We start from the raw sequence: 27,257 nt of genomic DNA, 5'->3' as shown, positions 1-27,257 counted from the left end.
CTTTACTGTCCTGAATTCCACTTCATTATGTCATTCTATAAACACACAAACAAATGAGAATAATTGTTAAATAAAAGAGTATATAACCTGAAAACTATGTTGTTTACTAGGCACTCAACTAATGCTTTATAGTTTTGAAAACTTGTTAGATAACTTTTGGGTTTCTCTTTGACAAGTTGTGTTTGTTTGTTTGTTTGTTTGTTTCCTTCCTTCCTTATTTATTTATCCTGTTGTTTTACCTTGTTTAGTATGAGTATGACCATGATGTGAATGGGGAGAGAGTTGTCTTGGGGAAAGGCTCCTATGGGGTTGTGTATGCCGGCCGTGATCTGAGTAATCAAGTACGAATAGCCATCAAGGAAATCCCAGAGAGAGATATCAGGCAAGTTAAGACTGCCTTCAGTATTCTACATTTGCTATCTCAACACTCTGTATCCCAGGCCTGTTACTGATGGACTTAATGATTTAAGGATTTAAGGATTTCATTTGTATCAACAGGATGATGTTGCTCTTTTATGCTGTCAGAGCTTGTAATGCTCTTGTTTAAAGGGTGATCTGCGTTTAGTCTCTGCATATTATAAATATGTTAAGAAAAAGTAGACTAATAAGAGGTTTATGGATTACAAAAGGTCATATTTAAAAAAAATTGTATTTCTGCCCACAACTATGTCTGAAATTTTACATTTTATGCAGCTATTTTGAAAATATTTTAAAATGTAACTGAGAAATTTTTTCTCTTTGTTTTTCAGTGCTGGGGATAGAACCCAGGTCCTCGAGCATGCTAGGCAAGCACTCTACCACTGAGCTACACCTCCAGCCTTGACTGAGTGCTTTTAAATTTACACTGTAACAATTGAAAATGGCTATGATTTGTCTGGATATGTCATGACAGAACTTAAATGCTTTAAAAAACAGTTTCACCGTACAAATTTGGTTACTAACTGTGCCCTTCAACCTTACCCATAGATTAGGGGCTATGTTTGCGCCACCAGTACTACAACCTACTCTGCAATTTTATCATTACATTTATTTCTTCAATTTTTCATTCAGTAGATTTTGGTCATAGTCTTTCCCCTCCCCCAAGTCCTTCCAAATCCTTTCTACCTCCCTACCTACCCAACTTCATGTTCTTTAAGTTCACATCATTTAAAATTTAGACCCTATCTATATCTACTGTTGAGGGATTCTGTAAAGAAGCTACACATGTAATCATGACCCAACAGAAATAACCATCCATGGGCCACAGACACATCCACCATAATTGCAGTGTTACATCCAGCACGGGGTGCTGATGGATATGCGCACAACATTCCCTCCATCTAGATGACTACTGTCTTAGGCTAGGTTACACAGGATTTCTAGCAACTGTATATGACCATTCATTCATTCATTCATTCATTCATTCATTCACTAATTTGTTCATTTTCAGTGGGATAGTATAATATGTGAATTATAACAAAGACCCGAAAGAAACTAATCTGATCTTTTCATATTACCAATATGGAAACCAATATGGAAACGAAGCTTGATGGAGATTCAAGGACTCCCAAAGGGACATACAGAAACAAGATGTGCATTCCATTCTCTTGAGGCCCTCATCAAATATTCTCTCTTACTCATGCAATAGATAAGCTGTTGCAGTTACATAGATCTGGGGATATTCCTAGCATGTACCTCCATTGCTAGCACTAGCTGTTCTAGCTTTTCCTTGTCCACAGTAGTTCCTGGATTTTTGAGCTAGAAAGGGCCTGAAACATCATTTTGTCCAATTCATAAAATTTTTACCCTGAATTAAGAATGAGTGGGCATGTTTTTCATTCATGAATCTGGGCTGGTGCTAGGAAGTAAGAGGTGACTGGAATACTGACCTGACCCTAGGGTTCTGTTTGGGTAGAGAATGGAGATATTGTTCCCATGAGTTAAAATAAAAATTGCTGTAACAGAAGGGTACACAAACTGTCTTTAGAAAACAGGGGACTAACTTTTCCTGAATAAGCTATTGCAAATTAGAGAGAACACATCTTATTCAAGCTGATTTTTTGAGGAATAAGTAGGGTATAACCTTGGTAGAAAATGAGGCCTAGGAGGAAAAAACAGAGCTGTTAAGAAATAAAAGTACATCGAGAAAGCAATCAATTCCTACAAGGCTTTGATATAGGCTATGGGCTAATGAAAGCCCATGAGGTAAAACTGTTAAAAGGGATCTTCTGACCTGATTGGAAGGTCCTTTTCTGTTGCCTTAAAAAATACTGTATTGATGTAGAGTCTATGACAAAAAGTGGTAAAGTGAAATTTGTGTTTCATAAAGAGTTGGGGGTAGTGAATTTAATTGAAAGTCCACAGGCTGGGACTGGGCAAATCGTTAGTTCCGGGTTGAGTCCGTAGAGTCAGCAGTGTAAGATAGAATTTTCCAGACCACCACCTTCCATGCAAGGAAGATGATTGTTGAAAGAGGTGAAAATTTGTTGGCGAATCTATACACAAACAATAGTAATAGTAGAAATAGCTATCCCTAATTGAGTTTTTCCACATAACAGGCACTGTGTCAGTGCCTGAGAAACTTGGGGCATTATGATCCTCTAGAAGGCCTACATGGCTGTGTTGTTACAGATTGAATATTCCTTATCTAAAATTCTTACAAGAAGCAAGAAGAGTCTCAGTTAAGATTTTTCCCAGATTTTGGGATGTTTGTGTATACATAATGAGGTATGTATAGGGTATGGGACATAAATCTAAACACAAAATTCCTATACGCATAGCCTGAAGGTAATTTTAGATAAAACTTCATTATGTCTATATTTTAACAGTAACCCATCACATGCTGTCAGGTGTAGCATTTTCTACTGGTGTCATTTGATACTTGAAATATCTGGATCATATTGTTTTTTAGATTAGCAATACTCAGCCTGTATCCCATGTTTTACATATGGGAGGTTGAATATTCTCATGGAAGCTAAAGGAGATATTCCCAAAGGGATCCAGTAGGGTGGTTACTGTTAAGGGACTATGAGGGCCTAGAGCCCTACTATTTGGCAGGTGATATGGGCTTTGGGTTTTTTTTTTCCTGAAATAGATACTCTCAGCCTCTGCATGAAGAAATAGCTCTACACAAGTATCTCAAGCATCGAAACATCGTCCAGTATCTTGGCTCTGTCTCAGAGAATGGCTACATTAAGATATTTATGGAGCAGGTGCCTGGAGGTAAGTAGCTGCTCTCTTCTCATCTCACACTCTGAAACTGATCTCAGGTTCTGAAAATCATTCCTGAACATACTATCTGGACTTTGTTGATTGCCTCACCACTTAACAAACACAGACCTTTTAGAGATTGGAAAACATTGGTTCTTAGAAAAGTCATATACAACTTTGCAAACGTCACACAAGCAGTTCATTTCTGACTTGTTTAGTCAGCCTAAAATGCTCACTGTCTACTGAGTGCTAACCCAGGAGACAAAGAGTTGGAAAGAGCAAAATCTCTGACCTTGACCTCTGATTTTCTCAGTCTAGGAGTATGAAGGTGATTTGGAAAAGGATGGAAAAGGAACAGTGGAACTTTTTTCATAATTTTTACATATATATAGTATATTATTATTTTATTTACCCCACATTACCTCTGTTGTTCCTTTCCCACTCCTGCTGACCCCTCTCTTCTCTTTCATATCTTTTTGTGACCCACTGGGTTTAAATAGGGTTGCTTATATGAACATGGTTAGGGTTTGTTTTGGTTTTAATTGGAGAATGGGAAACATCTCATTGTCTACACACCGAAAAAAATCACCTCCAAAACTATTAACTGCTAATAGACTCACTTGTCTTCTCCTATCCATGAGAAAATATTGAAGAGCCCTATCACATGTATCTCATATGCATGGTAACTTAAGTTGCTATGTGTTTATAATTGCAATGGCTATGTCATATCCAAATGACAATGTTTCTTAGCATTGCTCCTCATTTAATGCCTCAGATTATTTCCATATCTTCATCTGTAATGGTCTCTTATCCTTCAAGAATAGTGATAGAGGTGTCCCATGTAGGACTCAGCACTCAACAATACTTTATTCTCAGTACTTTGACCAGTTATGAGCCTGCATTAACTACTGCCCACTACCAAAAGACTTCACTGACCAGGCCTGGAAGTAGCACTAAAGTGTAGGTATAAACAAAAATTTCAAAGGCAGTTACAAGTATATTAGCTACACAACAGTAAGAGATTCTTCTCTAGGGCCTGTAATCTCCCCAGTCATGGGCTTTTGAACAGATGATTTATAGTACCAGGCATATATTCCCTCTTAGGCAATAGAACTGAAATCCAACAGAAAATGATTGGTTATCCCCCATAACCCTTGTGCCACTATAGCCTCGGTGAGCAAATCTTGCTAGCCTGATCACTATTGGAATATGTATAGTTTAACCACTGTGTATAGCATTGATTACCTTTCTACATTACCAGGATACATAGCACTTTACAAACCTATGAAAAGTAGCCAACAGAGAGGAAGCTTCCTAGTCAATTCCAGCTTGATTTCTTTCCTGTGTCCTATACCAATGTTGTATTCAGCAATAGTTCTAGTAACTAGTTCTGTTGGGCAACCAAGAGCAATGGCAATAGCCTATATTGTTTTACAAGCCTTTGGGGCCTTGCTGGTCAGAAATCCCACACCTTGCACTGAAATTTTCATTTAAAACCTATAGCTTGGCTTAGTGGTTAAGAGCACTTACTGCCCCCAGCACCTACGTAATGGTTCACAAATGCCTGTAACTCCAGTTTCAAAGGATCTGAAACCCTCTTTTTACACGTGGAGGATCCTGCATGCACATGGTGCATACACAGGCCTAAACTCAGGCAAAAATACATACACATAAAATAAAATTAATTTATAAAAATTTATGGCTTCTGGGAGCAGTATTACCCAACCTTACAGGATACCTCCCATCAAATGTTTTTATTACTATTATTGTTATTGATGATGATGATATTGTTGTATTTTTAAAATAGTTTACAAAATAATGGGCTTCTTATATGGCTTTTTTTATTCTGTTTTTCAAGACACAATTTGTCTGTGTATCCCTGGCTATCCGAGAACTTACTCTGTACACCAGGCTGGCCTCAAACTAAAAGATTCGCCTGTTTCTACCACCCTAGTGCTGGGATTAAAGGCATGTGTCACCATTGCCTAGTTTATATAGCGTTTTTATGCACCCTTACTTTTGACAAAGCCTCCTACCATTCCTGCCTTTCCTCTGTCTCTGTATACCCATCTCCTTTGTCAAGTTAGGGGTTTGTTTTGCTGTGAAAAGACAACATGACCATGGTTATAAAGGAAAATATTTAATTTGGAGCTGGCTTACAGTTTTGGAGGTTCAGTCCATTATCATCAAGGCAGGAAACATGACAGTATCTAGGCAGACATGGTGCGGAAGAAAGAGCTAAGAGTTCTGTATCTTGATTCACAGGCAGAAGGAGACTGTCCCACTAGACATGACTTGAGCATATATGAACTTTCAAAGCCTACCTCCACAGTGACACATTTCTCCAACAAGGCTACATCTCCTAAGTGCCACTCCCTATGGGTCTGTGGAGGCCAATGACATCCAAACTTCCACACCCTTTAAACCTTTTTATATCTGGTATCCTTAACACTTTCATATCACAGTGGACACAGTTTCTTTTAAAGAGATGTAGCAAAATAACAAATGGATAATAAAACCAAATACTAGTGCTTTGTGTGTAAAATTCCTACATGCAGGCAATAAGGTATTAGAAGTAAGAATTCTTTGGATCTAGAACTGGTAGTTTGAATAGGTCTAGCTATTAAGACTATGGAATCTCAGTTTTGTGTTTAATACAGTTAAGCTAAATAATAAGTACTATAACACTTGAAGTAAGTGTCATTGGAATAATAAGTAGGCCTATCTCAGCCAATAATTGGGCAGGTTAAATGAGATGATACATGTAATGGCTTCTGGGAAAGTGCTTGGCAGTGAGCAGCTGGGTAAATAAGTGTACATTGAAATAATTATCTTTTAATATTTTATTTGAACAGTGATAATCTGAATGCTAATGTTAGCTTAAAACTATCACTTTAGTTTACTTCCCTGATGCCTTACAAATGAATCTTTGTTATCCTGGTAAGTTTTTGTTTATTTTTTGTTTATGGTTTGCTTCTTGGTTTGGTTTTGCTGTGTCACTTTCTAGGAAGCCTTTCTGCTCTCTTGCGATCTAAATGGGGACCCATGAAGGAACCTACTATCAAGTTTTATACCAAACAGATCCTGGAAGGCCTGAAGTATCTCCACGAAAACCAGATAGTGCACAGGGACATAAAGGTATAGGAATCTCTACTCAAGGTGGTGTTTTTCTAAGCTGTCACTATAGTATGGCTGAATAGTCTACTCACAGAGGGAGACAGCTTATCAAGACAGCCCCACTCCATGTCAGGTGCATTCTTTGTAGAAAGACTTTATCAAGGCCCTATACTGTCGAGTGCTGGTTTGTTTAAATCTTCCTTTACACACTTAATGTTGTTCTTTTTCTAAAGGGTGATAATGTTCTGGTGAATACCTATAGTGGAGTGGTAAAAATCTCTGATTTTGGAACCTCTAAACGCCTCGCAGGAATTAACCCATGCACCGAGACATTTACAGGTAAGCAGAACTTTCTCCTAAATCTGTGGTCTTCTGATAACAACTTACTGGTCACATTCTCAACACAGAGTATCATTCTGATTTTTCTAAATTAATATTTTAGAATATACATGTATAAGAATTCCATAGAATATCGTTTGATTATACTCTTTCTGCTCCCCAACTTGTCCAAGATCCTTCCCACTGCCCTACCCACCCAACTTCATGTTCTCTCTCTCCCTCCCTTTCTCTCCCCTCATTTTCTCCCTTTTCCTCCTCCTCTGTGTGCATGTATTTAAAAAAAATGAGCTCCCAGAGACTGAACCACCAACCAAAGAGTATGCATGGGCTGGTCCAAGGCCTCCTGCATACATGTAGCAGAGGGCTACCTTGTCTGGCCTCAGTGGGAGAGGATGTGCCTGGTTCTGTTGAGACCTGATGCCCCAGGGTTGGGGGATGTGGGGGGGGGCACCCTCTCAGAGGCGAAGGGGATGGGGGAACTCTGCTAGGGGGAGACAAGGAGGAGGCAACATTTGGGCTATAAATATACATACATACATACATACATACATACATACATACATACATACATACATACAATCTTAAAAGAAATCTATTAAGAAAAAAAGCAAAACAAAAAGTACAAAAAACTCCTGAGTCTGTTTCATGTTGGCAGTTACTTTTGGGCATGGGGCCTGCCTGTCCTGGACTATAGGTGATGTGCCAAATGACAGTCGTAAGTTTTCCCCTGTCCCAGCAGATATCTATTGCGAATAGTTTCTTGGTTAGGGGTGAACTTTGTGTCTTCTCAGTGTTGGGATGTTTGTGCGCTTTGAAATCTTTCTGCCCTCTTATCTGCATAGATCCCTGAGCCTTGAGAGAAAGTTTTGATAAAGACATCTGATTTAGAGCTGAGTACACTCCAAAGTCTCTCACTTTCTCTACATTGTCCATTTGTGGGTCTTTGTATTAATTCCAGTCTTCTCTGATGAGGGTTAATGAAACACTGATCTACAGGTATAGCATTATATAATTGGGAGTCATCTTATATCTATGTTCATTTAGCACAGTGGCTTTCAACCTTTCTAACACTGCAATCTTTTAATGCTATTCCTGATGCTATAGTGATCTTCAACCATAAAATTATTTCACTGCTACTTCATGCTATTTTGCTACTATTATAAGTTGTAATATAAATATCTCATATGCAGAATATCTGATAATGTAACCTTCAAAGGGATCATGACCCACAGGTTGAGAACTGCCTCTTTAGCATAATAACTACTAGCAAGTTTTCCCCTAGGCCCATGAAGTATCTAGTTTCTCAGGTTCTTGATACTTCGGCAGTGTCAGGTATAGGTTTCGTCTCATGGAGTGGGTCTTAAATCCAATTGAGAAAGAGGCTGGTTACTCCTGTAACATTTATGCCCCTGTTGTACAAGTATATTTTGCAGAGTTGCTCACTGTCCTAGGTGATAGGGTTTATAGCTGGATGATATTGATACTTGCTTTTCTCCTCTGCTACTGTACAAAGTACTTTCCAACGTCATGAACACTCATTTATAGGGTAAAACTTCTGGTTGAGCAGCAGGTCAATGTCTCCATGCTCAGTGCTCTAAGTAACTTGTGTCTTCAGTAGCAGGAGCTTCCATGAGGTTATGGGAAACAGTCAATAATCTTGGTGATATTAGTGGTGTTTGGGAGTTCTGTGGGATCCCTTTGGCTAATGTCGCAACAAGATGGAACTCATTTCTAGCTGTGGAGGTTTTACTTGGTGGCATAGAATGTCTAGTTGGAGCATTGTCTCTCCCAGTAAATAATGATTCCATTTAATGTCCTTTCATATGTAGATATATTTTTAGGAAACTTCTACAGTAGCAAGTAGCCTTATGACTTTTCAAAAGGCTTTAGTGTTAATAGTACACCCCCATATTCCTTCCTTCACTCTTTCCTTCCATCCCCTCCCCACTCAATCCTCCTTATTCTAGTTTCCCCTTTTGTAACACCATATTTACTCTATTTACCCTTCCTTGGAAGCTAGAGTCTGTCTTCCTCCTGGTTACTTATTAGCTACCTAACTTCTGTGGCTTTTCAGATTGAAACACACATATTTAAAATGTGAATGTTTACATCCACATATAAGAAAAACACTATTTGTCTTTTGGGGGTCTGGGTTACCTCACTTGGGATGATTGTTTCAAGCTCTATGCACTTAGACTCTTTATGCAGATGAAATATTGTCCTTAACGTTAAAGTGTTTTAACATTGTTATAGTGAGATGCTTATCTGATATAGCTATCTGTGACACCAATACTCTCTACTTTCTTCTTAGCTTTTTTACAAGTCAGATAGACAAAAAATGCTGCTGAAATATCCTAAGGGTTCTTACTCAGGAAAATGGCAGTATGTGTTCACAGTTGGTAGCACACCAGTCAAAATCATGGGTAATTCTGTGGAACTGACTAGGACATTTTATTGGTCTGTCATAAAGATAGCTCTTTACCATAGTGATTTCTAACACTTTGCATTTTGATACGATTATGTTTCCAAGGAAAGCTAATTCTTCTGTTGAAATCGGATATTTTATGTGAGTTTGAAGAACTGTGTTTTCTTGTTCGACTGATGGTGCTGAAACACTCTGAATATTGACAGGGCCTGGGCTCAGAGGTGATATAAATTACCAGCTGGTTTTCCATTTACCAAACCAGTTGGTAGAAGGTCTCTCACAAGCTGCCTGGGGCTTTTTGAAATTCCTACTTAAAAGCAACTATAGCTAAAACTTTGATCCTTGGAAAGAAGTACTGATTTTTAATAAGACTGTGGTCTCCTAAGAGGAGCATGACGATCACAGAGTATGCTGCTACAACTGTGAGCAGTTCGCATCACCTTATAGTTCTGGAATAAGGTATGGATGGCAGGAAGTTTTTCTGTCCTTAAAATGGCCAAAATTGTAGAATGGACAGATTTAGCCTTATTTGTCACAAATAAAGTCTCAGATTTAAAGGAATTTTCTTCAATAAGAGAATGTTGTTTATTAATCCCTGGGTACTCACAGTGGAAACTGGCCCCTCCCATCAAAAGAAATATGAATCTACTTAAAATGGCTTTTTAGTTGTATGGCCAGTAGAGGTACATGTGTCTTAAAATGGGGCAAGGCTACACAAGGACTCAATTAATTTTTCCCGCGTAAAGAATATGTTGAAGCCATGGTTTCTGATATAAATATAAATATGTCCATATTTATATATGAATATGTATATTAGACTGCCCCCCTTTTCTCTCAGCATTTTACAATTTTAACTGAAAATGACTTATATTTTCCTCTTTGGAAGCCACCAATTTAACTCGACTATATGTAGCAAGAGGGGCTCTGATATGGTAGGGATTTACTTTAAAATCATAAAACACCAGCAATTGATGTCATAATTAGTATCCCTGAGGAGAAAAAAATCACATGAAAAATACATTATTGAATATTACATATCCCAAGTAATTGGCTTAAGAAGGCATGAATTTCCCATTACAAAATAATACAGGGATGTTTAAGGGATAAAAAAGAAGGGAATCTCATTTTGGTGAAGAAATTCTCCTATATGTAATTACTCTTTACAAAACCAGAACAGGGGCTGGGGATTTAGCTCAGCGGTAGAGTGCTTGCCTAGGAAGCGCAAGGCCCTGGGTTCGGTCCCCAGCTCCGAAAAAAAGAACCAAAAAAAAAAAAAAAAAAAAAACAGAACAGTTCTGTAAAAAAGCCTCAGCTGGCTAGTCCAAAACTCTCGCTATGGTAGATAATGGAACTTTTCCTCATAGGTACTCTAAAATTGTCTGAACCTTGTTAGGAGAAACAATAATTTTAGGCCAATTGCATGCCCTGGATCTCCTTCCTATGTTCCTATGATGAAGGGCTTTCGCCATGTGCATGATAAACTAATTCCAACAACAAACCCCAATTTCGAACAGTGGTGGGGCTGAAACCCGGACCTTGTGCATGACTTATTATTAGTGTTCGCTTACAAAACTACACATCAAGCCTTCTTGTCCTTGTTGTAGTAGGCCCAACACTTCATGGAGGTAAAACATACATGTTGTTAGAGGACCAGTTGAAATGCATGATTCAGTGGTTTATGGTAAATTTACCACATCCTGAAGTCATTTCCACAATGCCATTTTTGAACACTTCTGTTCCCCTGCAAGAGCCCTGTGTCCCTTTACAGTCAGTTCTGGCTTCAATTCCAGACAATCATTGGATAAACTTGATATGTGTGCAGATTTACATGTTTGGGATAGCCATAGGCCTACACATGTAGTGTGGCAATACACATTTTTAAAGTATTTACCTTCCTCACTTAGTGCTACATTTTCAAGGCTTGTACATTATGCCATATACCAGGCTTTTATTCCTCTCCATCTACCCAGTCTCCAAGGTGTGAATGGTAATAGGCTGTTCTGTAATCACTCATACTGGAACCTTTGTATGGATGTATATTTTTATATCCCTCTTACATACATATTTAGGACAGAACCAGAACAGGATCTTTTGTTTAGTGTAAGCTATATACATCTTCCAGTTAGGACCAACAATCCCAATTTCTGGTTCAAACACTTGCTACCTATGTCACCTTAGACATATAAATTACTATCTATCTCTCTGTGCTTCAAATTTGTATTGAGTAAAGTGGTGTTGTAATGACAAATTTTTCCGTAAGATACACAACACACATATTTAAAGCTGGGAACTGGGAGCACACTGCGCAGCATATAGGTAGCTTAAAAAATTGGAAAATGATCTTTTCAGGTAGCTCAGTTGATATAAGCCTATTCTAGGCAGCTTGGATTGGTTTCGTTTCTAATAGCCAATTTGGTTGGTCTTTGCTGGTTTTCTTTCTTTCTTTATTTTTTTTTTTTGTAGACTGCTTGTTTCACCTGTTTCTTTCTGTCAGCTGGACTAGCCTGAGAGTATTCTTTGCAGCTTTCCTCAACTGAGAATAACTCTCTCAGTCTTTACTGTTTATGATCCTCCTTCCTCATGAGTAAATAATCTAGTCAGTTTCATGGACTTTCTGAAGATATTTGAGTTGTTTACTTCTAGTCATAAGAAACTTCCCTGCAGTATTTCGCTTCTCATTAGAATGCCCAGTTGTTTCACCTCTCTATAAGCATCCTGTTTTAAGAAGTTTCCCACAAAAATGGAAAGTTAATCTCCTAGGAAACTGTTACACAACAAATGGAAATGCTCACAAAAACAGACCTCAGGGGGTTTACCAAAGATGAAGTGGATCAATATTGACGAAATATTTTGACAAGCACCTGCATTATAGCAAGTAAAATTAAAGTATTTGTTAAATAAAAATAATCAATATGAATTTGCACTTACAATATATAAGCCTTTAGATCTGGAGGGTACCTTTAAGAGAACTGAGTTTCCATATGGAGTTAATATGTTGAACCTGTGGGACACAAAAGGTGTCATCATAAAGGTTTTGTCTCCTACTATCCTTTACATTTAGCCTAGAGCAGTTCTGTGGTTTGTCCTATGACTTTTCCAGCTGCTTTGGATGGCAGAACCACAGTGAAACTTGTGGGAACAGCAGGTCAAAGTGGGTGATGGAAAGATCTAGGCTGTGTACTCATCACTGCTCTGGTCCTCGTTCATGGCGCTAACTTACTTGCCCTTCTCCCTGCCAGCTTTCCTATCTTACCAACTTCAAAAGGGCAAACAAAGGGAATTGGCAGGTTGTATCTTAGTTAACACCATTGTAAACTGGATCTGAATCTCTGTACTTTGGGGCCTGGCATTTGATGTTCATTTCTTTTTCTGGATCTGCCTGAATGTGACCTCCATGTCATGGATGGATACTTGGGCTGGCTATTGGCTGAGTGTCCTCTGAACCTCTCCAACCACTTATTCTTCATGTTGTACTCATTTTCTTTCCATGGAGCCATTCAAGCCTGGAAGGCTGTTTCTGTAGTTCTTTGAAAAATATCCAAAACCTACATGACAAACTGACCCCACCTCTTGAATCTGATATTTGTGTTACCTTTAACTCAGCATTCAAAGGCTATGGCAGTGTCCCCACCTTACAGGACCTGAGGCTATTACTTGGACAGCATGATTAGGACTGTCTTCACCACCATGGAAGGTTGTACTAAACTTCTCTTTTCACTACTCTTTTAATATAAAGATTTGAAATTTAGGCTAATAACAAAATCTCAAGGGGCCCATGGGAAACACTAACATGTGTGGTCTCTTTTCAAGAGCAGGTACGTGGAATCCATTGAACTGCTTGAGTTGCTGTGGGCTGTGCCCTTTTGGGGATTCTCCAAGTCTCTCTCCTCTTATTTGGCACCAAGTAAAGAATCTGGCACTATTGTCAAAAGAAGCTGTCTTCACTATCTACCCCTTGTCTGTTTGCTTTCTTAAAATTCTTTGATTTGGATAAGAGGCTCCAGAGTAAGGGGCCCAAACTTCTGTACTGAGGACTTTAAAGCTCCCTTAGAAAATACATTCCTGTTGTCTGTCTTGGGCCCAGATCAAGCTTGGTTCCTCTGTCAAAGAATCACCTCATGCCATGTTTTCTTTGCTAAAAATGTGGAAATCCTGCTTTGAGAATTCCCCAAAAGCTTCCAGTGGAACAGATCCCAAGGTATCTTGAGTCTGCTCCTGTGGGATACTGTGTTGTGAATTCTATACCAGCCCCTGGTCAGAGCAGGTGTCTAAGGCGGGGACAGATGAGGTGAGGCCTCAGAGAGAGCCAGGTGCAGGACAAGGCAGTTTTCCAAGACTTGTGTATGGGTCAGATGCATCACAGTAGCATTCTCTGGTCTTTCTCCAGAGTCCAGCCTTTTGTAGAACTGACACACACCTACACACACAGCACTGGAGGTGGTTCTTTGTCTGAAGTCCTTGTGTGAGTCCATGTTTCTCTGTCGCTGTTCCTTGTGAGCAGATTCTCACTTCTGAATACAGAAGTGAATCAAATGGAATGCCCATGCTTTCCAGCACTGCTCTTTAACTTCCAGGTATGAGGGAAAGAGAGAATACTGTGTCTTTGAAGCCCTGTGCGAGCCGTATTTTATCAGGCAGCTTTTTCTTCGGCAATTCCTTTTGATTTGTTATATAATTCAGTGATGTCAAGTTTTGACCTCAGAGATAGATAGACCTCCTGGGTTCTAGCTTCAACTACTCTTTTAGTTTCTCTAATCGTCAGCTCCCTCCTGTGTAAAGTGTGGAGCAACAGTATATGGCACCTTTTCTTGCCCAATCTTATAGAATTATGAAAGTCATATGCATAGTACCACATGGAAATTATTTATAGGCTGTCAGCTACTGACCAGAAGTCAGATGTGGGGGCAGGCCTTCACTACAGTTGAATGTGGATATAGTGACTTATTTCCAGTGAATGAAAAAGTTAGGGGTGATAGTGGCAGCAAAGTGTCCACATCCTTCTCTCAGATGATTCTCACTGACAGAAACTCTCTTGAGTGCTTCTCTAGAAGATGCCATGTGATGAGAATCTGAACTTAGGAGGTTTCCTGTCATCCCAGTCTGAATGAAGAAGCTTCAAAGTGGACCTAGCCTCTTTAGTCTAACGTTTAAGTCTTGTGGGCCACAACCCACTTCTGGACTGCAGTATCATAGGGTACCCCCTGCCTGCTCAGCTGGCTGCTTCTGGGCTGCCACTCTTCCATCTTCTGTGAAATCATAATGACCTCTTTTGGTTATGTTAAGGATGGATCCCAGAGCCTAATGTATGCTAAGCAAATATGCTATTACTAAACTGTACCCCACATACCATTAAATTAGCTGCTAGATTTGGGGGTAATTTATTATACAGCAATAAATAATAGGTCCTCACTGAGGTCTTAACTTTACAGTGGTTGATACTCACTATGCTCTCATATAGAAAAAAGTCTACATTTATCTTAAGGTGATTAAATAAGTATGTTTCAATTATGAAAAGTTTATGCTAAGGTAGACAATTATTTGATTGGGGTCAGTTAGCCACCACTGTTTGGTTTAGTATTATTTTTGAGTTCTACATAGTGTAAATTTATTCACAAGTTCTTTTTACAAATTATTTTATTTTTGAGATTATAACACCATTCCCACTTCCTTCCCCTCTCTCCAGATCTTCCATATACCCCTTGCTATAAAAAGTCAGACAGAAGTGTATGTTTTCTTAAATTTGTGGCTCCTTATCCTATATAGGTTCTTAAATCATATCTAAATATGACATAAAAGTAGGAGACAGACTCTATCTGGAGAAATGAATGGAAATAGAAAAAGGGGGAGGAAGAGGGATATGAATATGCTTGAAGTACACGAAATAATTGTATGTATATGAAACCAATCACTGTGTACAATGAATATATATCAATAAAACACACACACACACACACACACACACACACACACACACACACACACACCCCTTTTAAGTATGTGAACTGTGGTCCAGGCAGGGAAATATAAACCACCCCAATTGATTTCATAGAGCATTTTCTGAGTACTGAAACTAAAAAGGCAGGAAGGAGACTAAAACAACAGGAGGCCTTCATAAGGGTGGGAGTGCACAGATGGTGAGATAAGATCAGAAATTTGAGGAGGGAATATATGTGCCTAGACTGGTGTAAATACCTCTGAGGGGCAGGAAGCTGGTTCTAGGAATACAGAATGATAAAAACACTGGATATTATAGCTAACGGAAGGGTCACCTCAAAGCCTGCTCACAGGAACAACTAGCATACAGGGAAAGTAAGTCCCTCTCTACCCTTCCAAAGTCTGTCTAGTGCTGTGTACTTACAGAACCTAGCAGAAAGCAGCAGGTAAGGAGGCATGGAGATACTAGCCCCAGCCTCACAGAGCAGAGCGACATGAGAGCTTAATAAACAGTACAGTGTTAAATCTTTCTGTACTTAGTTATAGATTCTTAGAAGGAGCATCCACTGCTAACACTACTCCCTGTGTTAGACACAGTAACAACAGCCTATAGGGGATGTTGTAACACCAGAAGTTTCCTTCCTGTGGCACTGAGATTTCCTCACGGTACAAGTACACAGGAGATACATTTCCATCTTGCCCAACTTTGCAACTGACTGAGCAGTTTCCCCGTTCATTTTGGCCCTGGAAACCAAAGCTTTTATATGTACCCCACTGACCCGTTTGTCTTTACCAATACTGACTAATATATAACTTAAAGTGGTTGAAACTAACTTAAAATAATTTAAAGATTTCATTTCCTTTTTTGGTCTCACTAACCACATTTCAATATCATAATAGTCATATGTAGTCTGTCAGACTGCACAGAATACCTTGGTCACAAGTGTCCTAAGAATCTAGGTATGATGGCTCACACTAGTGAGTATTGGATGACTGAGAAAGAAGAATCAACATGAGTTTAATGTCAGCCTGGACTATATAGTGAATTCCAGGCTAGCCTGGGCTATATAGTGAGACACAGGATGAATGATGATGCCAGGCATATTGGTATGTACCTGTGAACCCAATACTCTGGCAGGAAAATCAAGGATAGTTCCGTGTTAGTAAGGGCTACATAGTGAGATCCAGGTTGGCCTGACCTAGAGTAAGACATTATCTTCATTAACTAATTGATATTTTATAGGAAGGGGAAATAACATGACATCATTGCCTTTTCAAGAAAAGAATATAGTAACTTTATTGATTAAAAAACACAGGAAACCTCCTTTGGTTGTTTTAGTCTTGAGACAGACCTTTCATTGCTCTGGACATCAGTATGGTAGTCACACCTTGGCTAAGGTCAGCTCTACCCTTGCTGTTTTATTCTAAACCTCTTTGCTACTCCACAGATCTCCCAATGTCATGTCCATATTCCACTTTCTTTTATTCTGATGCCATATTTAAAGGAAACGAAAGCTTTTACTCCCCAAACCCTTTATTGGCCTCTCCAACCTCCCTCTTACCTCATGTATTTCCCTTCAACAGTCTTTTCACATTCCTGTCGCCATAACCAGTTATATCTTGGTCTGAATTCACAGTGGATCTGTGGGTGGCACCCTCTGGTGGCTCATGACCCACACAGGACTAAGTCTAAAGTGAGCCTTCAGAAATGTTGTTCTCTTGCCACCTTTTGTCATCTTGCCCCAGATCGTCCATCATTGGGCTGTACCCTGGACTCTATCCTTGAGCTTTGCTCAAGCTCTCCCCTTCACCTTGATATCCTCCTGGTTTTTTGTTTACCTCCTTAATCGTTATAGCAAAAACCTACTCCAGTGACACCATCGCTGCTGCCCTTTGGGACAATGTTGGTCATGCTTCATCCAGGACATTCCCTACTAAATGGCTGATTTTGGCAAAAGCAGAACTCATTCTGTATGCAAATTTTGGCCAGGAGCTCCCTTGGGGTTTTCTTACAGCAGTGGCTTTTGAGATACCCTCTACCTGATTCTTGCCCATTCCTCTTTCTGGAGATAAAACGTACATGGCAGACTAGCACTCTTGCCTGCCTCCCCCTGTACATCTTTGCTTGTTTGAAAAAATAATCAACACATCAATAATTTCTCTGATTCAGACAAAGCCTAATCAAGTATTTATTCATCCACATGTGCCTCCTTGTATGTGTGTCTATTATAGCACTACATTTTGGTTGTGAGCCTATCCTTTAATGGCTGAGCCATCTCTCCATCTCTATACCACTGCATTTTACTCTCCCACTGCATTTTACTATCATTGTTGCCACCACCACCATCACCATCGTTAATGCCATTTGCTGTTTCTGATTAGCTTATTTCTCCTATTCTAGTTTCCTGTATTTGGCATGTATTAGCATGAATATTGAGTTGTGCTCTGTTATCCTTTGAGGGGCTAAAAATCCTCTTTTTTTTTAAACTTTTTTTTAATATTTATTTTATTATATATGAGTACACTGTAGCTGTCTTCAGACACACCAGAAGAGGGCATCAGATCCATTACAGATGGTTGTGAGCCACCATGTGGTTGCTGGGAATTGAACTCAGGACCTCTGGAAGAGCAGTCGGTGCTCTTAACCACTGAGCCATCTCTCCAGCCCAAAAATCCTCTTTTTTAAACTTTTCTTTTACTTATTGACATCCCAAATGTTGACCCCCCCCCTCCCCTTTCCCACTCACAGAGTTCCTCCCTATCATCTTCACCTCTGAAAGGGTGTCCCCCTTGAAGTCCCCCCACCCTGGGGCCTCAAGTTTCCACAGGATTAGGCTCATCCTCTTCAGTAAGGTCAGACAAGGCAGCCCTCTGCTATATATGTGCAAGGGGTCCTTAGACCAGTCTGTGTATGCTCTTTAGTTGGTGATTCAGTCCCTGGGAGCTCCCAGGGGGTCCAGGTTAGTTGACACTGTTGGTCTTCCTGTGGGGTTGCCATCCCCTTCAGCTCCTTCACTCCCTCCCCTATCTCTTCCATAGTGGTCCCTGACCTCTACCCAATACTTGGCTTTGAATATCTGTATCTGTCTCAGTCGGCAGCTGGTAGAGCCTCTCAGAGGGCAGCCATACCAGGCTCCTGTCTGCAAGTACAACATAGCATTAGTAATAGTGTCAGGGATTGGTGCCAGTCCATGGGATAGATCCCAAGTTGGGTCACTCATGGGACTGTGAAGGGCAGCCTGGTTCCTGGTTGAGCTAAGGCTAGAAACCCTGGAGACCCTGAAGGAATGGTAGGTGCTTCTTCGTCTGTTCCTGGGTACCAGGCCCCTGTCACTAGCTGCAGCCCTCCATAGATTTGTGACTATCAGTCATGTAAGGGTAGAGGACGTGACCTGTGGTCATGTAGGCTCAAAACAGATCTCCATTTTAGTGAGGTACCTAAAGACCTGGAAGCTTAGCCAACAAGCTTTTCTTCCCAGACACTCTTCCCTTTGCAAAAGGTATTTAATCTCAAGCCCACCCTGAGAAGTGGGGTATGGTTTTACAAATTCACTTTCTGCCATGATAATGAATGCCTTAAAACCATGGACTGCCTCTTTTCATGGGGATCCACTGTAGGGAGCCATGGAGAAGGCCTTCACCTATAATGCCATCTAGTCTCCCGTAGAAGGCCTCTCTGTGCTCCCAACCAGACCAACCAAGCCCAAGTCTGCAGCCATCAAGCCAAGGACTATCCCATGTGGGACCAGCAGGAGCTCCCCTCCCCGCCAACAGCCAGTCACTGGTCTGCTATTCCTTCAGTCTCTGTTCCATTTTTATCCCTGCATTTCTTTATTTATGTATTCTAATTATTATATATACAGTTCTGCATATATATCTGCATGTCAGAAAAAGGGCACCAGATCACATTACAGATGGTTATGAGCCACCATGTGGTTGCTAGGAACTGAACTCAGGACCTCTGGAAGAGCAATCAGTATTCTCAACCTCTGAACCATCTCTCCAGCCCCATCCCTGCATTTCTTTTAGACAGGAGCAGTTTTATAGGTGGGTTGGTGTCCCCATTCTTCTACTGGGGGTCCTGTCTGACTACTAGAGATGGTTCTTCAGGTTCTATATCCCCACAGTTGGGCATTTCAGCTAAGATCACCTACATTGAGTCCAGGAAGCCTCCCCAGTCCTAGGCCTCCAGGACTTTCTAGGGGTTCCCCATGCCCCCACTTCCCACCCTTACCCCTCACCCCTGACAGCTGCATTTTTCCATTCATTCTCCTGGCCCTGTGAACCTCTCTCCTATCTACCCCCATCCTGGATTCTGCTCCCTTTTCCCCTTCTACTCCCCTTTCCCATCCTGGTCCCTCCTTCCCTCTGCCTTCCTTGATTATTTTTGTTCCCTTTTCTTTTTTTAAATTTCTTATTGGTTATTTTATTTATTTACATTTCAGATGTTATTCTACTTCCCAGTTTCCCCTCTGGAAACCCCTATCCTATCCACCCTCCCACTGCTTCTATGAGGGTGCTCCCCCACTTGCCCACCCACTCCTGCCTCAGTGCCCTACCATTCCCCTGCCCTGGGGCATTGATCCTTCAAAGACTAAGGGCCTCTCCTCCCATCAGTGTCAGACAAGGCTATCCTCTGCTACATATGCAGCTAGAGCCATAGGTCTCTCCATGTGTACTCTTTGGTTGGTGATTTAGTCCCTGGGAGCTCCGGGGGTCTGCGTGGTTGATATTGTTGTTCTTCCTATGGGGTTTGCAAACCCCTTCAGCTACCTCAGTCCTTGCCCTAGCTTCCCCATTGGGAATGCAAATCAAAACAACCCTGAGATTTCACCTCACACCAGTGAGAATGGCTAAGATCAAAAACTCAGGTGACAGCAGATGCTGGCGAGGATGTGGAGAGAGAGGAACACTCCTCCATTGTTGGTAGGATTGCAGACTGGTACAACCCCTCTGGAAATCAGTCTGGAGGTTCCTCAGAAAATTGGACATTGTACTACCTAAGGACCCAGCTATACCTCCCTTGGGCATATACTCAAAAGATGCCCCAACATATAACAAGGACACATGCTCCACTATGTTCATAGCAGCCTTATTTATAATAGCCGGAAGCTGGAAAGAACCCAGATGTGCAGCAACCAAAGAATGGCTACAGAAAGTGTGGTCTATTTATACAATAGAATACTAGTCAGCTATTAAAAACAAGGACATCATGAATTTTGCAGGTAAATGGATGGAACTAGAAAATATCCTGAGTGAAGTAACCCAGACCCAAAATGCCCTTTTAATGTGAATCGTGTTAAAGGAAAGCATATTACATATCACTGGTCAAAAAATGATGCAACCAAATGGTTTTTGCACAAGAGAAGGCTCCATTTGCCATTGTTGAAGCAGTGAAATCCACACACTTAGCCCACTTAAATTTTAAACAATATGGTGCCCCCAAGTCTTTGTTCATTTGTTTTCCACATAGGGACTCTGCAGTACATGGCACCTGAGATTATTGATCAAGGGCCTCGAGGGTATGGTGCTCCAGCTGATATCTGGTCCTTGGGCTGCACCATCATTGAGATGGCAACCAGCAGGCCTCCATTCCATGAGCTTGGCGAGCCACAAGCAGCCATGTTTAAGGTAAAATATATTTGTTTGCATAGGTGGTTTGGATGTTGAAACAGAACTCTCCAGATGTGAAACAAAGAATTCTGTCGCTGAAGTTGGGCCCTGGCAGAAGGTTCTCACAGCTTGCTTGCCTTGCATCAGCTGCCCAAACAATTCCAAGGCCAAGATAGAGTCAAGAGTGTTCTGACTTTTCAGTCACAATAGAACATTAAATGTAAGGGCTGTAATACAGAAACAGTTTCCCTCAGCACACAGTGACTTCAATATAGGGCCATGCTAGACCATACCTGTAGCTTCCGTCACAGGTCTTGGGATGTAGAGCAGCTGGTGCTAAGGAAAACATTCTATTTGCTTTCTGATCTGTTGACCTCTTATGATGCTCAGAAAGCACAGGTGACAGCCATGAATGGTATTCATCACAGGACAAAGGTAACTGGCCTGGTCCTCTTCCTGTCTCCTGCTTTTGCTTGGCTAATAAGCTGTACAGACACTTTGGAATGTATTCAGTATTTTTGTGTGGAGTCAGTTGTTATTGCCAAGAAAAGCATAATGAAAGCACTTTTAGTGATGCACTTAGCTGGACATGTTGGCACACTCCTATCATCGAAGCCCTTGAGAGGTAGAGTCTGGATGACCAGGAGTTCAAGGCCATCCTCAGCTACATACTAAGTTTGAGGCCAGCCTGGGGCACAGGAGACCCTTTCTTATACCCACCCCAGCCATCCACTTGCAAGATTTCAGGTGCTACCTACCCACTTTGCCATTTTCATTCAAAGAGCCAGGAGAGGAAGTGCCTCTTCCCACTTTAGATTCAGGTCCTGTGCTGCTGGGTACTGCCAACATCTCTTTCCCATTGCTTACGTGAGGGGTGCCACAAATAGTGCCCTGCATTTCAGATACTGGTGATTGGATTCCATCCAGCATCTAATAGTCTTTTAACTCTGAGCCTATGTTCAAACTATGCAGCGTGGTGTCTTGAGAATGAGATGTGCCACTTGGTTAAGAGCTTTGTAGAAATAAAATCAGAAGGCTTTGTAGTTTCAGAGCTCACTGAGTAGAGCAAGGGAGTAAAAACCAGCCCCCAGGAGAGCTGAGGAGTGGGCAGTGAGCACACATAGGAAAGACAAGAGTGGCTTCTATTGGGAAAGGCACAGCAAGGCAGTGGATAGGATGACAGCTCCTAAAATGGCTAGAGAGCAGCCTCTAACCTAGGAAGAGGTTATGCAGTTTTCACAGAGGAGTTCTATGCTGTGATAGGACACCTATCTGGGAACTGAGTCTTGCTCCACCGTGGCTCACAGGGACCTCCTTTAGTAGAGCAGCAATTAGCTGGTAGGAAGAACTGAAGCACCTTGGTCTTGCTAGTCCTAAGAGGAAAGCAATTATCCCCCACCCCCACCTTAGCCATTACCTTAGCCCGCAGGGGAGGAGATCTTATCTGTAGGATGAACAATTTGATTATCTGTGAAGTGGCAGCCTCAGGCTATGCTTGCTTGTAACTTAGAGCTGGAGGCTAAGAGGTGGGGCTGAAATAGAGATAGGTAGGGAGAGTGGTGTCTTTAACTGGAAAGATAATATCAACCTTTGAATCTTCTCAGCTGGAGGCTTTCCTACCCTAGAGCAACCTGGTTTCAATCTATGGGTCTCTACCTACCCCGGGATCCCATACAGATGCTCCACATATCAGATATTTACATAACAATAGCAAAATTACAGTCTTGATGTAGCAACAAAAATAATTTTATGATTCAGAGTCACCACAACAGGAGGAACTATATTGTGTTACAGCATTAGGAAGGTTGAGAACCACTGCTCTAGAGGCTTAAAACACAGTTCCTCACAGTTCTGAATTGGCTATTGGTCTTTCAAGGTTTTTCCCAGGTTTACTCATGGGTGTGTCCAACTAGTGGCCTTGCTGAGGCAGGATCATCTGACAGGGCTCTCCTGCAGGGCAGAGGTTACAATGGGGGAGGGATCAGCTACTCTTCCCACAAGGCTATCTATCCTGGCTCCCTTATGCGTTGGTGGTAGCCAGATTCCAAAAGCAGGCTCTACCAGGCTTTTTAAGGACTAGGTCCAAAAAGCCTCACAGTCTTGCTTTCCTGAGAGCTTCTTGGTCATGAGAAACTAGCTAAGACTTCAGGGAAAGGGAAGGTGACTCCATTTGTAGATGGGAGGAGCAGAAACATCATAAAACAAAGGGACGGGGTTGGGGATTTAGCTCAGCAGTAGAGCGCTTGCCTAGAGAGCGCAAGGCCCTGGGTTCGGTCCCCAGCTCCGGGGGGGGGGGGGTGGGGGGGGGGAACCAAAGGGACATCTAAATACATGTCACTAAGCTTTTCTCATGAGATGGCAGCTTCTATTGTAAGTGCATGTACCTGAATTCACCCAATACTGACATTGCTAACAATCCCTTCAATGCAGGTAGGGATGTTTAAGATCCACCCTGAAATTCCAGAGGCCCTGTCAGCTGAAGCCAGAGCCTTCATCTTGTCTTGTTTTGAGCCTGACCCTCAGAAACGTGTCACTGCTGCTGACCTTCTCCAAGAAGGGTTCTTAAGGCAGGTGAACAAAGGCAAAAAGAACCGAATTGCTTTCAAGCCTTCAGGTAAGGCCTACCTTAACAGCTGGGGAACACCCCAGGTTTGAGCTTCTCTCATGCTCAGAGAAATCAGGGCTCTGGAGAACCAGGCTTCCTATGCTAGGCCCGCTTCTGTGAAGAATAGCAGTAGTCATCCCAGATGTTTGAAGACTTTGCAAAGCCACCCAGCTAACCACCTATCTTCTGATAGACATAGGGAGCAGCACTTTCATACCTCCTGTACTTCAAGTACTTCTTTGATGAACGTGAAGACGAAGGCTAGAGGTCCCTTGTCCGGGGTTTTATAACTTTCTCACACGTACAAGAACCTGGTGCTTCATTTTTGAAGTCTGACCTGTGTTGATACTGACCTTACTAAAAGGACACATTGGGGAAGTCTGCCTGTGGTTGCTGTCCTGAAGGTTACAAAATCCTACTTGACACATTTACATGTAGTTAAGTCCTGTCTGTGAACTAAGGTTGGCCTCTAAAAGGAAAAGTTTTCCTCTTTTCATTGAGTGGATAATTCAGAGGCTATGACAGTGTGGCTTACCAACTCCCTACAGAGCTGAGCCCTCTTGTGAGGTCTACCGCAGCCCTACACTTTCACTAAGATCCTTCCACTAGAGAGTGTACCAGCACTTTAGAGCAGTCCATGGTTAGCAAGCTCTTGTATGGGGGCATGGCCACTCTCTGGTGGTTTCTTCACAGAGGGTGTTCGGAGTGGCACTGGTACTCTGGCTCTGCCTTCATCTGGGGAGCTTATGGGCAGCAGCAGCAGCGAGCATGGCTCAATCTCCCCAGACTCGGATGCCCAACCTGACGCATTCTTTGAGAAGGTCCAGGTGCCCAAACCTCAGCTCAGCCACCTTCTCAGGTACTATCCTTGTCCCGTGACTCCCTGTGGTGGTCCTTCCTCAGTAGCAGAACACTTGCTGAGTCACACAAAGGGCTTTTGCAGGGGAGCAAGGGAGCCAGTGTCCCATTTCTGTCCTTTCTCTTCTCTGGTTGTCCCTGTTCTTCCTCTCTCCCCTCCCCCCTCCACACTTCCCCTTTCTTGTCTTCTCTTCCCCTTCCCCTCTCTGCCTCCCTGTCCTTGCTCTTCCCTTCCCCTCCCTTTTGGCCCCTTTATGTCATTTCCCTCTCTCTAGATACCAAGGTGGGAGTCAAGAAGGGGAGAAGGGAAAAAAAAAAAGAAGGGGAGAAGGGATACCACACACCTTACACACCAGCCTTCTTCCACAATTCCTCTTCTGGAATCTTTCCCCCCGGGGCAGAACATGCTACCCTTCCCACACAGGACTGTTGAATGTGTTTTTCTAGTGTCCCAGATGAAAGCTCAGCCTTAGATGACCGAAGCACAGCCCTACCCCCAGAGGAAAGAGACCCTGGCCTCTTTCTGCTGCGCAAGGACAGTGAACGCAGAGCCATCCTGTACAGAATCCTTTGGGAGGAGCAGAACCAAGTGGCCTCCAACTTGCAGGAGTGCGTGGTCCAGGTACAGGCAGAGGAAAGGCAGATGATAATCCTACCCACTCTGTCCAGTCCAGATCTCCAGCAGGTGTAAACAGGGACAACAAAGTGTCCTACATCCTAGTCCATTCTCATAATTGTAGCAATCACTATACTTATTTCCCAACATCCTTGTCTTTCCTGACAAAAAGGGCTTTTTTAGCTTACTGCAGTGTTTCCTGGTATTGGTGGGATGGTGCTGCCCTCTGGTGGAAACATACCAGATGGCAGCTAAAAGCTGAGAGGCTTGGAGCTCCCTTGGTCCCCCCTTCTCCCCTTATAAGGCCCCCCTTATGCAATGGACCTCACCCTATAAGTTACAACCCTCTTGGGGTCACATATCACATATAATATGGATATTTCATAACAGCATCAGTTAGTTCTGAAGTAGCAACAAAAATAATCTTCAGATTGGGGGACCACAACATGAGGAAGGATATTAAAGGATTGTAGCATTAAGAAGGTTGAGAACTACTGTGCTAGACCCTACACTCAGAAGACAACAGCCACTCTCGGGAAAATGGTTATGGAAGAAAACCAAATTTTAACCAGGTCACAGGAGCAGCAAAGTGTTATCTTATCATGGATACGAAGGTACTTTGAGGAGAGGAGATTGTCCTGCTGTGAACTCTACCTTCCTGTAGAGTGGCCAAACAGGAAGTAAGGACCATTCCCAGCTGGCATACTGCTGAGGCTTTATGTACACCCCCCTGCCAGGGAAAATCCCCAAAACTTACAGGAAGGATATGGATGGGATTCAGGAACAGATCCTTACTCAGGAGCTCCAACAATTCCATTAGCAAATGGAGTACCTACTTTCCTACAATGCATTTGGAAATTTCTGCCTTCCCTCCGACTCATTCAAATGAAAATGGTGTGTGTGTGTGTGTGTGTGTGTGTGTGTGTGTGTGTGTGTGTGTGTGTCATTTTCAGAGTTCAGAAGAGTTGCTTCTCTCAGTTGGCCACATCAAACAGATAATTGGAATCCTAAGGGACTTCATCCGCTCCCCAGAGCACAGGGTGATGGCAGCCACAATATCAAAACTGAAGGTGGACCTGGACTTTGACAGTTCATCCATCAACCAGATTCACCTGATTCTATTTGGATTCCAAGATGCCGTGAGTGCACTATCGGGCCATGGAGATGATGATAGCCAAACCAGTTAACTCACCCTGTTCTGTAGCACCCATTCCTTCTCATTGGTTTACAACCTGAATCCCAAATCTTAGCAGCTCTTTGTAAACATTAAGCACATAGTAAACATCACTTTGTGAAGTATACCAATTGCATTTGAGCATGGAGAGCATGGGATATGGGAAGATGGCATTTGCCAGCACAGTGGCTATACTTTTGCACGTGTCCAGATGTGTTACTCCAGTTTTAAAGCCAAGTCTGATTTATCTTGTTACATGCTCCCAATATAGTCAATCTGTCATGTCATAGTTGCTCCATAACTGTTCCTTTAATAAACCAGGAGGCCCAGTGACATTGATCCCATTGTGACATTCATCATTTAGAATCCATTGTGACTTCCTAGAGGAAGATTCATTCAGAAGAATGAACCAGGCAGAAATCCAGGGCGGCATAGCAACAATTCATGTCAGTGGTTATAGAAACAAACTAGGATAAGTCTGTTTCTTAAAAGTTAAACAGAATAGACATATGAACTTTGGTGACTTTTTTAGGTCAATAGAATTTTGAGAAACCACTTAATTAGGCCCCACTGGATGTTTGCAATGGACAACATCATTCGCAGAGCTGTGCAGGCTGCAGTTGCCATTCTCATTCCAGGTAAGTGCTCTCTTGCACTCAGAATCTTACTCGGGCTGAGGAGTAGCAGCCTCAGAGGTCAACAGCTGTTGCTCTGTTTCCATTTTGGCTTTATACTTCCCTGCAGTTAAGTAAATGCTGCCATAGATATTTTCTGGGACTGAAAGCCTATGATAACATCTCATGGTGTCCTGTTTATCTACTTCCTAGGCATAATGGCAACTATGTACAGATTATACTTTTGATCTTAGCAGGGAGTCAATGTTTGAAGGCAGGAATCCTCAGTGTGCATGCTCTCATGCTTAACAGAGTTGATAATGGCTATAGATGTTAATATATGTGGGTGCGTGCATACGCATGGCCATCCTGGGGAACCAACTCAGGGTCTTGTGTTCTGAAGCACACGCTGTACTTCTCTGAGCTATGCACCCCAAGCCAAATGTGAGGCTTTCTTTTTGAAATGTAGTGCCCAGCTTGCTTCTCCTGTGCTACTCTGGCTGAGGATGGCAGGCTTTAGAACTGTTGCCCCTTCCTCTTGACACTTGGCCCTTGCTGCTCACTTCTGCCTCACTTCTGCCTGCTCTCTCAAATGCTCCCTGGAACAGGCACCAAGCAGAGCATTGGCCTGTTTGTCGCATTCATGGCTAGCTGGCCTTTATATCCTTCATTGTCACTTTCATCTTGTGTAAACTGGGAAGGATGGTATTTACCCTTCAGAGTCCAATCAAGTCCTCTCTTTACTCAGTAGTCCCGTCAGAGAGCAAGCACTG

The 27,257-nt window shown here is 42.0% G+C and overlaps 1 protein-coding gene across 1 annotated transcript in view; it reads left to right on the top strand.

Annotated features, from left to right (window-relative positions):
* Map3k15 (mitogen-activated protein kinase kinase kinase 15) overlaps positions 1 to 27,257 on the top strand; it is a 145,604-nt gene that overhangs the window by 114,660 nt on the left and 3,687 nt on the right. The window contains exons 15-24 of the mRNA XM_039100568.2: positions 249 to 382; positions 3,074 to 3,201; positions 6,197 to 6,327; positions 6,540 to 6,645; positions 20,478 to 20,635; positions 23,048 to 23,231; positions 23,916 to 24,081; positions 24,528 to 24,702; positions 25,650 to 25,835; positions 26,403 to 26,508. Coding sequence (XP_038956496.1) covers positions 249 to 382; positions 3,074 to 3,201; positions 6,197 to 6,327; positions 6,540 to 6,645; positions 20,478 to 20,635; positions 23,048 to 23,231; positions 23,916 to 24,081; positions 24,528 to 24,702; positions 25,650 to 25,835; positions 26,403 to 26,508 — 1,474 coding nt within the window. The remainder of the gene's footprint in view (positions 1 to 248; positions 383 to 3,073; positions 3,202 to 6,196; positions 6,328 to 6,539; positions 6,646 to 20,477; positions 20,636 to 23,047; positions 23,232 to 23,915; positions 24,082 to 24,527; positions 24,703 to 25,649; positions 25,836 to 26,402; positions 26,509 to 27,257) is intronic.

Source organism: Rattus norvegicus, chromosome X, assembly GCF_036323735.1.
Source record: "Rattus norvegicus strain BN/NHsdMcwi chromosome X, GRCr8, whole genome shotgun sequence".
In the NCBI taxonomy this organism is placed as follows: Eukaryota; Metazoa; Chordata; class Mammalia; order Rodentia; family Muridae; genus Rattus; species Rattus norvegicus.
Note: the sequence above shows the minus strand (reverse complement) of the source record. Positions and strands in the feature narration are given on the sequence as shown.